General features: G+C 41.5%; 1 protein-coding gene across 3 annotated transcripts in view; it reads left to right on the top strand.

Annotated features, from left to right (window-relative positions):
• The window catches only part of PHACTR2 (phosphatase and actin regulator 2), a 235,422-nt gene that overhangs the window by 184,059 nt on the left and 39,579 nt on the right, over positions 1–11,784 (top strand). For all 3 annotated transcript variants that reach the window (XM_011962034.1, XM_011962033.1, XM_011962032.1), the window contains one exon: positions 737–874. In XM_011962034.1, the coding sequence (XP_011817424.1) occupies positions 737–874 (138 nt within the window). The remainder of the gene's footprint in view (positions 1–736; positions 875–11,784) is intronic.

Raw genomic sequence — 11,784 nt, 5'->3', positions numbered from 1 at the left:
CCTCCTGGGTTTTCACACCGTTCTCCTGCCTCAGCCTCCCGAGTAGCTGGGACTACAGGTGACTGCCACCACGTCCAGCTAATTTTTTTTTTTGTATTTTTAGTAGAGATGGGGTTTCACTGTGTTAGCCAGGATGGTTTTGATCTCCTGACCTCATGATCCACCCGCCTCGGCCACCCAAAGTGCTGGGATTACAGGCGTGAGCCACGGTGCCTGGCCTGCATGTCATAACTTTGTACATTTCTGAGTGTATGGGTTTAATATTATAGGAACAGGCTTTTGTTCCCATTTCTAAAAGTTTTTTAGAAAAACTTTTAGAAGTTTTTTGCCTTGATAATTCAATCCATGGCTTTTGCCTTGATAATTCAATCACGAAACCAGCCATTCTGTATCTGGGTTACTATTGTGTCTGTGCATTGCATATTCCTTGCGTCAGGGATGATAGACCTTTATCACAGTGCAAGGCAAGTTGGGGAAAATAGCATAATGCAGGTGGTTGCCAAAGACTGTGACCTATCTGAAACGATGATTTTTTATAGTCTCAAAAATTAGGGCACACGGCTTTCTAGTTCTCATTAGAAATTCCCAAGATGCTGTTGCCTTTTTTTTTTTTTTTTTTGATGCCTGAAAGTGACCTTATTTAACCATAACTTTGAAGTGTTCTCTATAGAATACTTGCCACCATGAGGCTATAAGCGGTTTACTGAACTCTGCCTTTTTCCTTGTCCTCCTGCAGCTCAGTCTGAGACCCACAGTGGCAGAGCTACAAGCTCGAAGGATCCTGCGATTTAACGAGTATGTAGAAGTCACAGATTCTCCTGACTATGACCGCCGAGCAGACAAGCCCTGGGCCAGATTAACACCTGCAGACAAGGCAAGAATCCCAGTGGATCTCGTGTTGATTGTGTTGCTTTTCTGGAAGCTCCAATATCCACATTCCCCCTACTTAAGTCATCCTAGGGGATGAGATCTTACCAAATAATACAACGGTTTTCTGCCTCTGATTATTTAAGCCAGTTAAAGTGATATGTTTAGTGATATCAATGTAGTTCTTTCAACTAAGTCTCAGAGAAAAGTAGTTCTTATTTACCATAAAACCCACCTGCTTTCATACCTGGATGGGGAGGGCTTTCTCACATCCAGGATTTATCCTTACTCTTAGAAAATATAACTTATACCACTTATCATTTTAAAGGGATATGTTAACAATAGAAAGGTTTGATTTTTGTCAAGACTGGCCTACTTTTAATAGAAATGACAAGACAGCAAATAGTTTAGGCCATGTGGGCCATACAATCTTTGTTGCAACTGCCCAGTCCTGCCATTGTAGCATGAAAACAGCCACAGACAATGCGTAATTGAATGGATATGTTTATGTTCCAATAAAACTTTATCTACAAAAACAGATGGTGGGCCAAATTTGGCCTGCAGGTCAGGCTGACCAACCCCTACTCTAAATCATTGCACACAGTTCCTGAAAAATGAAAAATACAGTGGGTTCTATCAATGTAGAAAGACTTTTATCTTATGAGTACCATTGTTCCATAGGCAAAGATTCTTGCCAACCATTTGTTTTTAAATTGTTCTAATTTTTCTCTCTTAGCAACATCTGGTATTGAATAAACTCATGCTATACCCAGTTTTTTTTTTAATCGTAAGTACTTTTGCTTAAACATGCCATGTCTTAATGCTACGTACTGTGCATCAAGCACATACTAGAGATACAGATTCAGAAATCCTTAGTTCATAAGTACAAATGAAAAGTAAGAGGAATAAGATCACAAAGGAAGAATGTTCAGAACAAGAGTAGAGGAGAAGGAGGTTGAGAAAAGCACTCCAGGGACATTTTAGGAAGAAGCAGCAGAAAAATATTGAGAAGAAATGTTTGTGAGGTGGGGAAAGAGGAGAAGCTCGTAGCACAGCAGGTTGGAAGTACTGTCAGGGAGGACGGCCATGTGTGTGCAGTGACATGGTGAGAGGGAGCATTTTGGTGGCCTGATGGGTGGAAGCCTGTGATGGAGACAATGAGGATCAAACACAATCCTGAGAATTTGGGCTCTGAAGGGTAGCAGTATCATAAGGCAGTCGTTCAATATATGGCTGGTGATTGTGAAGGTTAATAAGCTTGGGTGCGTAAATTTGGAAAACGAGATACGGTATCAAGGGAGTGATTTTTTTTTTTTTTCAATTTATGGGAAATACTTGAACAATTTTTTATGCTGTGAAGGGGTCAAAAGAAAGGGAGAGGTTGAACATACAGGAGGAAAAGTCAGTAACTGATAGAGTGGGAAAAAAATCACTGGAGTAGCAGGGCAGTACTTATGTGGAAGAGGCAAGGAGCAGACCCTTGAGGACAGGAGGGAGAGCACAGGCTGAGGAAGCTAGGAAGTCATGTTTCATTGTGCTTTTACTTTGCCGCTCGCTCATTTTGAGTGAAGTTGAGCAAATTTTCATATGCCTATTGGGCATTTGGATTCCACTCCACTGAAGTGCCTTTTGCCCATTTTCTTTTGGGTTGTCAATTTTTTCTGATTCATAGGAGTTCTTCATATATTTCAGTTATATATGTTGCAAATATTGATTTAACAAGATTCTTAAACTTAATACAGTCAAATTTGTCAACCTTTTTCTTTATGGTTTATGATTTTGTTTCTGGTTTTAAACATTCTTTGCATACCAAAATGATAGATATATTCTCATATACTGTCTTCTACAGTGTTTATAGTTTTGCTTTTCACATTTAACTTCTTGGTTTGCCTGGAGTTGTTTTTTGGGGAAGGTATAAGATATGCTTTCAGTTTTCTTGGTCATCTGTATTATATGTTTGTTTTTTATGTCATTATTTGCTCTTTTCTCTTCTTCCCCTTAATTTTTTGGGCTTTATTGGCTGTTCTGTTCTAACCTAAGATAGACTCTCCAGATTATTAATTTTCATCCTTCCTTACTTTCTGATAGAAGCACTGAGGGTTAGAAATGACTCTGTGTGTCAGTGATTTGCAACCTTGGCTACACATTGGAATCACCTATAGATCTTTAAGAATGCGGATGTCTGGGTCCCCTCTCCAGAGATGCTGATCTCATTGGTCTGGGATGTGGCCTTTATATTGGGATTTGTAGTAATTATGTCTCATATGTCCTTGAAAACAATATGTGTCCTACAGTTTGAGGGTGTGCAAATTCTCCTGTAAAATCAGTCTTGTTAGTTCTATTCAGATTTCTGTAGCCTTAGTTTTTTTTTTGTCTATTTGATCTGTCAGGTAACAAATAAGACGTGTTAAATCTCCCACTATGTGGATTTTTTTGTACTTCTTATAATTCTGTCAATTTTGTTTCATTTATTGTGAGGTGTGTCATTAGATATATATATGTTTATAATGCATACATTTTCCTGATGAAAACTTTGTTATATTTAAAAATATAACTTTTAAACTAGATTATCAAAATGAGTTATTTTAGACTACCTTGGTACTATGAATTGAAGCAACAAACCTCTGTGATGTTTAGCTCATGGCTTTGAATTTTCAGTGTACATTTCATCCCTCCCTGCCTATCCCCTTGCTTACTGTCTCACACGTCCATGTGAAGAGGCCTGACATTCCTCTCTTATATTAATAAGAAAAATGAAACAAAATAGTGGTAAAGTGTTGGGGCGGCGAAAATTTTTGGGGGTGGTATGGAGAGATAATGGGCGATGTTTCTCAGAGCTGCTTCGAGCAGGATTAGGGGAGGCGTGGGAACCTACAGTGGGAGAGATTCAACTGAAGAAAGATTTGGGGGTAAAGGGTGATATTGTGGGGTTGTTAGAAGGAGCATTTGTCATATAGAATTATTAGTGATGGCCTGGATGCGATTTTGTATGGATTGAGAAACTAAATGAAAGATACAAGGTCCGAATAAGAGAAGGAGAAAAACAGGTATTAAAGGACTAAGAATTGGGAGTACCCAGTCCAAGTGAAAGCAAAGAGAGGCTGGGATGAAGGGTGCAAGGAATAGTAAGGAAAGCATGTTTGAGATCCAGAACAGAATAATGGGTTATGGAGGGGTTGTGGAGGGAGGTATTGAGAATAGGAGAGTATATGTGTTTGGCACCACGGGGTGGATAGGCAAAACAATTTGGTTGATAAGGCGCAGATCCTGAACTAACCTGTAAGACTTGTCTGGTTTTTGGACAGGTAAAATGGGGGAATTGTAAGGAGAGTTTATATGTTTTAGAAGCCCATGCTGTATCAGGAGAGTGATAACAGTCTTTAATCCTTTTAAAGCATGCTGTGGGATGGGATACTGGTGTTGAGCGAGGTAAGAGTGATAGGTTTCAATGGGATGGTAAGGGGTGCATCATTTGTCGCCGAGGAGGGAGGAGAGGTATCCTATACACTTGTGGATTCAGGTGGGGAGATACAAGGAGAGGATGCGAAGGTGGTTTTGAACTAGGGGAAAAGGTGGCAATGAGGTATGGCTGTAGCCCAGGAATAGTCAGGGAAGCAGATAATTTAGTTAAAATGTGTCTATCTAATAAGGGAGCTGGGCAGATGGGGATAACTAAAAAGTTGTGCTTAAAAGAGTATTGTCTAAGTTGGCACCAGAGTTGGGGAGTTTTAAGAGGTTTAGAAGCCTGGCCGTCAATACCCACAACAGTTATGGAGGCAAAGGAAAAAGGCCTTTGTAAAGAAGGTCATGTGGAGTTGGTAGCCTCCATATTAACTAAGAAGAGGACGGACTGTAACTACACTGTAAGAGTTACCCAAAGCGTCTGTGATGGTCCAGGAGGCTTCCAAGGCAGTCGGGCAGTGTCAGCCTTCAGCCGCTAAGCCGAGAAGATTCGGGGAGGAGTCAGTCATAACCTTGGGCCAGTTGGGCAGTCCAATTTCCAGTGGGGTCCCGCACAGATGGGACATGGCTTAGGAGGAATCCCAGGCTGCGGGCATTCCTTAGCCCAGTAGCCAGATTTCCAGCACTTGAAGCAAGATCCTGGGGGAGGAAGACCTGAAGGAATGCCTGACCTCTGTGACTTAGGTGTTTTGAAGTTTTTGTGTGCTGGAGATATGGCTGGGGTTTCTCTCACAGCGGAGGCAAGTAATTGTAACTCTTCTCTATTATTGTACACCTGGAAGGTGAGGTTAATTAAGTCCTGTTGTGGGGTTTGAGGGCTGGAATCTAATTTTTGGAGCTTTTTCTAATGTCGGGAGTTCACTGGGTGATAAAATGCATATTAAGAATAAGGCGGCCTTCTAGCCCCTCTGGGTCTAGAGTGGTAAAGCGTCTAAGGGTTGCTGCTAAGCAGGCCATGAACTGGGTTGGGTTCTTTACCTTGGGTAGTTTCTTTAAGTTTGTCATAATTAACAGCTTTGTAAGCTGCCTTTTAAGCCCTTCAACTAGGCAGGAAACCATGTAATCTCGCCTAGCTATACCTGGTATAGTTCCACTGGGGATCTTCTCGGGGAACTGCTCTAATGCCTTCCTGGAGGTCTGGCTCATGAAGCCGGCGGTTATCGGTGTGAGATTGGGCTAGAGAAAAAACTCTTTCCCATTCATCTGGGTAGAAGTTAGGATGACATTTAAGTCACTCCAGGTTAAATTGTAGGACAGAGTTAGATATCGGAATTCCTGAATATGTTTAGTGGGGTCTGATGAGAAAGAGCCTAAATGCCAACTGATTTGGGAAAGGGCTGATAGAGAAAAAGGCACATGTACCCTGACTATGCCTTCAGCTCCAGCCACCTCTCTAAGAGGAAATTGTTGGGCAAGTGAGGGAGGGCTAGTCATGGAACGAAACTGTAAGCCAGACTGAGTGTCAGGAGGGGAGGTGATAGAAGGATTATAGGGTGGGGGAGCAGAAGCTGAGGAAGAATTGCGACCTGGCTTGGCCTAGCGAGGAGCAGCCTGGGGAGAAGGGGAGAGGTCAGATGAGTCCATAGAAAAGGATTCAGAGAACTCAGAGCTTGGAGTGGAGACTGAAGGAGCAGACAGGAGAGAAAGAAGAAAGATTTGGGATGGGTCTCATTGGGAGCAGAGACTAGGGAGGGATGAATGTGTAAAACAATGCCTGGACATCAGGCACTTCAGACCATTTGTCCATTTTTCAACAAAAATTATCTAGATCTTGTAGGATAGACAAATCGAAAGTGCCATTCTCTGATCACTTGGAACTGGTGTCGAGTTTGTACTGGGGCCAAGCGGTATTGCAGAAGAAAATAAGATGCTTAGATCTTAGGTCAGCCTAGAGTTGAAGAGGTTTTAAGTTCTTGAGAACACAGGCTAAGGGAGAAGAAGGAGGAATGGAGGGTGGAAGTTTGCCATAGTGAAGGAGGCAAGTTTAAAAAGAAGGGTAGAGGGCTGCAATGTGGGTAAGCAGCCAAAGGAGGCGTCCCCGCAATTGACTTGCCAACAAGGGAATGTGGGTGAATGTTCAAGGCAGGCGTCCCCGCGGAGATCAGACACCAGTGGAATGTGGGTGAATAATCAGAGAGGCGTCCCTACAATGGTTAAACACCAAGAGAAGGCTGCCTTCCCGAGTCTGTGGCCGGCGCCAGAGTTTTGGGTTCATGGATAAAATGTGTCTCCTTTATCTCTACCAGAAAATGAAAGGAATTGAAATTAAGAGAAGGGAGAGATTGAAGGGTGGTGCCAAGATTGAAAGGAGAAAGAGGTTGAGGGATAGTGAGAGGGGCTGGAGAAGAGAGTAAAAAGAGGCCGTTTACCTGATTTAAAATTGGTGATATGTTCCTTGGGCTGGTTGGTCTGAGGACCTGAAGTCGTTGGTGGATCTCTTCACGGAGTGAGGGTGAGGACAGGAGACTGGTCTCCCGAAGGAGTCCCGCTGACCCGGGTCTTCAGCACTGAATGTCTCACTCGTCCATGTGAAGGGACCACCAAACAGGCTTTGTGCAAGCACCATGGCTGTTGATTTCACCTGGGTGTGGGCGGGCTGAGTCTGAAAAGAGAGTCAGCAAAGGGTAATGGGATTATCATTAGTTCCTATAGGTTTTGGGATAGGCGGTGGAGTTAAGAGCAATGTTTTGGGGGCAGGGGGTGGATCTCACAAAGTACATTCTCAAAGGTGGGGAGAATTACAAAGAACCTTCTTAAGGGTGGGGGAGATTATAAAGAATCTTCCTAAGGGTGGGGGAGATTACAAAGTACATTGCTCAGTTAGGTAGGGGCAGAAATAAATCACAATGGTGAAATGTCATCAATTAAGGCTGTTTTCACTTTTTTTGTGGATCTTCAGTTGCTTCAGGCCATCTGGATGTGCAGGTCACTGGAGATATGATGGCCTAACTTGGGCTCAGAGGCCTGACACTAAGCACCAGCTTGCAATTTTTTGTTTGTCCTTGAAGGGTCAGATATTCTAGCTTACCCTTATGCCATTTGGTCACCAATTTATGGAGAGAGAATTATTTATTAGACCTGGGTGGGTTTTGTGTGTCTTCTGTATTTCACCAAATCATAAAGATGCCTCCTTAAATTCACTAGATTTAACACAAGTGCCCTCAAGGTCACAGCCAGTTTCATTGCTCACTTACCTTATTTCTCTGGCCATGGTCTTATTTTACTCATTCTTGTTGAAGTATTTTTTACTCTTTTCCCAACTGTTTAGTACATTTAAAGCAGTTTTTAGATGCTATGTTTAGCATTTTAATTGTTTTTCAATAGAAGAGTTACTCAAGGCATCTGGGATGCCATTTTGCTAGAAATAATACTGCATTCTGAACTTGGTGCAAGGTTTCTTCCATCCTCCTTTCCTTTCAGTTGTGGGCTTTTAGTCATTCATCTCTCATTTTGTGGCTCCTAGTTGACCCTGCTCTAGTCACTGTTTCTGTGCAGTGACCTTCCCCAAAACTTAGTGATTGAAAACAGCAACTATTTTATATCTTACAGATTTTGTAGGTTGGAGATTTAGTCAGGGCTCAGCTAGGTGATTCTTCTGCTCTTCATGAGGTTGACTAAGGTCACTCAATGTTATTCAGCTGACAAATAGGCTACTTTGGAGGCTCCAAGACAGCCTCTCTAACATGTCTGGTGTCTTGGTAGGGATGGCTCAGAGGCAGGGCTCAACTCTGGCTCCTAGTCGACCAAACTTACCTATACATGGCCTCTTCAGCATGGTAGCCTGAGTCATCAGTCTTCTTACATGGTGGCTGAGCAAATGTCCCAAGAGAACCAGGTAAAAGCTATATGGCCTTACCTGATCTGGCTTTGGAAGGCATCCAGCCTCACTTCTACTACATTCTGTTAGTTACAGGCAAGTCATAAGACCAGCTCAAGCTTCAAGGAAAGGGGAATTAATTAGCTCCACTTCTTGACAGGGGAGTGACGAGATTACAATTGTGGCCAAATTTGGAAAATATAATTTTCCACACCCACCATTCCCAGCTATCTTATTCTTCAAACGCAAAACTTCAGAAAGGCAGGTAGGGCCAGATAAATGAGTAAAGGTCATTGCAGTTGCCAAGTATGCAAACAGGGAGAGTCTAAATGACTAACCACCCTCATATGGAAACTAAATTGTCCAAACCCTAGAAATGGTTCTTTTTAACTCCTTTTGTTAAAGGTTGGAAGGTAAAGCTCATTCCTCTCTAGCTGTAACAGAGAGGATTTTTTTTTTAATTTTATGTTGAAACAAAAATGGGATTTTGTTCTGGACTTCTAGGCTGCAGGGGAAAGGTACACGGCCAGGTTTTCTGCCACAGGCTTTGTTTCTGTTCATGAGTGCTTTGAAGGCACATGACTTTGGCATTTCCCTTGCAGATCTGATCCCCAGAGCGTAGCCACAGCCCCTTTCTCCTCACACATGGGCCTCATTTTCTCCCTCTGACAGTATCTCTCACATTTCTCCTGAGACTTTTTAAAGTCTAAAAGGCAGCATTTTTAGAAGTGGATTTTTTTATTGTGTATGTGTGTGTATCTCTACAAGAAAATTAAGAGGTAGAATTTCTTTTCAATAGAAAAAATATTGACCAGGCATGGTGGCTCATGCCTATAATCCTAGCACTTTGGGAGGCCGAGGTGGGCAGATTTCTTGAGCTAAGGAGTTTGAGACCAGCCTGAGTGATGTGGTGGAGCCCTATCTCTACTAAAAAATACAAAAAATTTGCCGGGTGTGGTGGCATGTGCCTGTAGTCCCAACTACTCGGGAAGCTGAGGTGGGAGACTTGCTTGAGCCCAGGAGCAGGAGGCTGCAGAGAGCTATGCCACTGCACTCCAGCCTGTGCAGCAGAGCCAGACCTTGTCTCAAAATAAATAAATAAATGAATAATATGGTACACTTTTTAAAGATAAAAAATAGAAAAATGCAATAATTTAAGATGTTTATGTGTAGTATATTGTATATACACAGGTGATGAATATTCATTGGGCCATATCTGAATATTCAAAAATGCAAAAATAAGAAAAACACTTTAATGCACAGTACTTTTAAGAATTTCTAAAAATACCATTTCCTACCTAACACTGACAAAAATTGTTGCCTCTAGTTGTTAAAAGATATATGTGATGAAATCGTCCTTACTGCCCAGAGATCCTAAAACTATCAATGGTCTTAGTGTATATTTTATTTTAGAATGAAAATGACACATGCTAATCACCATTATTAACCAGCATTTCTGGTTTTTCTTGCTTTTCACCTTAAAGCATTTTGTAATATATTATTTATTATATATATTTAGATCAAATTTAAAATAATATATTGTATTAAGTTAATTCATGTAAAAATTGTAATTTAACTATTATGTTTAAAAATGAGTTTTATTTTTAACTTTTGAGGTCTATGTCCCATTTTAAAAAACTATTCAAGATAAATATTTCCACCTCTGCTTTAAAAAATAATGAGGCCAGGTGCAGTGGCTCATGCCTGTAATCCAAGCACTTTGAGAGGGTGAGTTGGGTGGATCTCTTGAGGTCAGGAGTTGAAGACTAGCCTGACCAACATGGTGAAACCCCATCTCTCCTAAATATACAAAAATTAGCTGTGTGTGGTGGCTCCTGCCTGTAGTCCCATCTACTTGGGAGGCTGAAGCAGGAGAATCACTTGAACTCAGGAGGCAGAAGTTGCCGTGAGCTGAGATTGTACCACTGCACTTCAGCCTGGGTGACAAAGTGAGACTCCATCTCAAAAACAAAACAAAACCAACCAAACAAACAAACAAACAAAAAATGAACTCCTGTCAGCGTAAAGGAGCACCGTTTTTCTTTCTCTTATCTTAGTGCCATTTTCTTAGCCCCATTAAGCTACCACCTTGCATTTTAAAGAGTAGTAACCAATCAGTCAATAATTAATCAATGTCTCTCCTTTCTATGAAGGAGGAAGGCTCTTGCTGGGTGTGGTGGGGAATCTCTGAAATCTGGTAGTCTGGTTAAATGGCTCATGTTGGAAAAGAGAAGTGATGGGAGAAATGCCTTATTAATTGTGAACTTGATTGAGCTTTATTCACCTTTAACATAAAATTTTCAGGTCAGGGCACAATGACTCACACTTGTAATGTCAGCACTTTGGGAGGCCAAGGTGGGAGGGTCACTTGAGGCCAGGAGTTAAAGACCAGCCTGAGCAACATAGCAAGACCCTCTCTCTACAAAAACTAAAAGACTTAGCCAGGTGTGGTAGCACATCCCTGTATTCCTAGCTACTTGGGAGGCTGAAGCAGGAGGATCCCTTGAGTTCGGGAGTTCAAGACTGCAGTGAGCTATAATTGTGCCACTGTACTGCAGCCTGGGCAATAGAATGAGACCCTGTCTCTAAAACAAAAATAAACAAAATAAAATTGTCAGTTTTAGAATATATGTACTTAGAGCACTAGAAATACATGTACAGTAAAATAGAGATGGCCTGGTTTCCTGCACTGAGGTTGATAAATGAGTTGGCCCTTCAGTGGCAGACAGGTGAGGTCAGAGAAGGCCATCAAATTGTCCTGAAGATCTAGGCTTGCCTGCCGCTAACCATCTCCTTAGAGTAGAGCTTGGAAGCTCCATGGAGGAGAGAAGGGCAGTCTTTAGAGCTGGGCACTTCTAGGATGGATTGATTCTTGACTTGGCCACTTGGTAGTTGTTTGACCTTGGCCAAGTTGTTTAACCTAGACTGACTTACTAGCAAAATAAAGCCAATTATATCTATCTTGAGAATTAGGTAGAATATCTCTAGAATTCCTGTTCATCAATAAATGGTAGCTCTTACCAATATTATACTCATGGTCAGGGATGAGAAGCCAAGCTTTGTTCCCCATTGGTGATATTTTCATTGTTGATTCCTCAGTTTATGATCTAGTCTAAAACTATCCAGTGAAAGAGAGTGTAGAATTTTTTCAGATGAGCTGTGCTTTTGTCCAACTCAGTAATCACTTATTAAAAACCTTACAATATATTAAATATCATCCTAGATACTGGAGATTTGAAGTTGAATAACACATACAGTCTTTCCAGGAACACAGTTCCTAAACAGGTCCTAAGAAAGCCTGAGATTTTTGTTCTCCCTAAGCTATTCTTTGCCCTGTTCATTGCTGCCCTAGCAGCAGAAGGGCAACACTTACCTCCTTGTGGCATTGAACTTGATTGATGAGTAGTCCAGAAATCCTCTCCACATCCCATCATAATTTTACCCAAGAAATAAAGGATATCAAAATGGCAACTCTATTTAATTCTGGCCCCACAGCTCATGCTATTTGGGAAGGCAGCAAGGTCTGCATTTTCTTTCTTTTTCTTTCTTTCTTTTCTTTCTTTCTTTCTTTCTTTCTTTCTTTCTTTCTTTCTTTCTTTCTTTCTTTCTTTCTTTCTTTCTTTCTTTTTCTTTCTTTT

Source organism: Colobus angolensis, unplaced genomic scaffold (assembly GCF_000951035.1).
Source record: "Colobus angolensis palliatus isolate OR3802 unplaced genomic scaffold, Cang.pa_1.0 Scaffold58, whole genome shotgun sequence".
In the NCBI taxonomy this organism is placed as follows: domain Eukaryota; kingdom Metazoa; phylum Chordata; class Mammalia; order Primates; family Cercopithecidae; genus Colobus; species Colobus angolensis.
The sequence above is the reverse complement of the archived record's forward strand: the minus strand, read 5'-3'. Positions and strand labels throughout refer to the sequence as shown.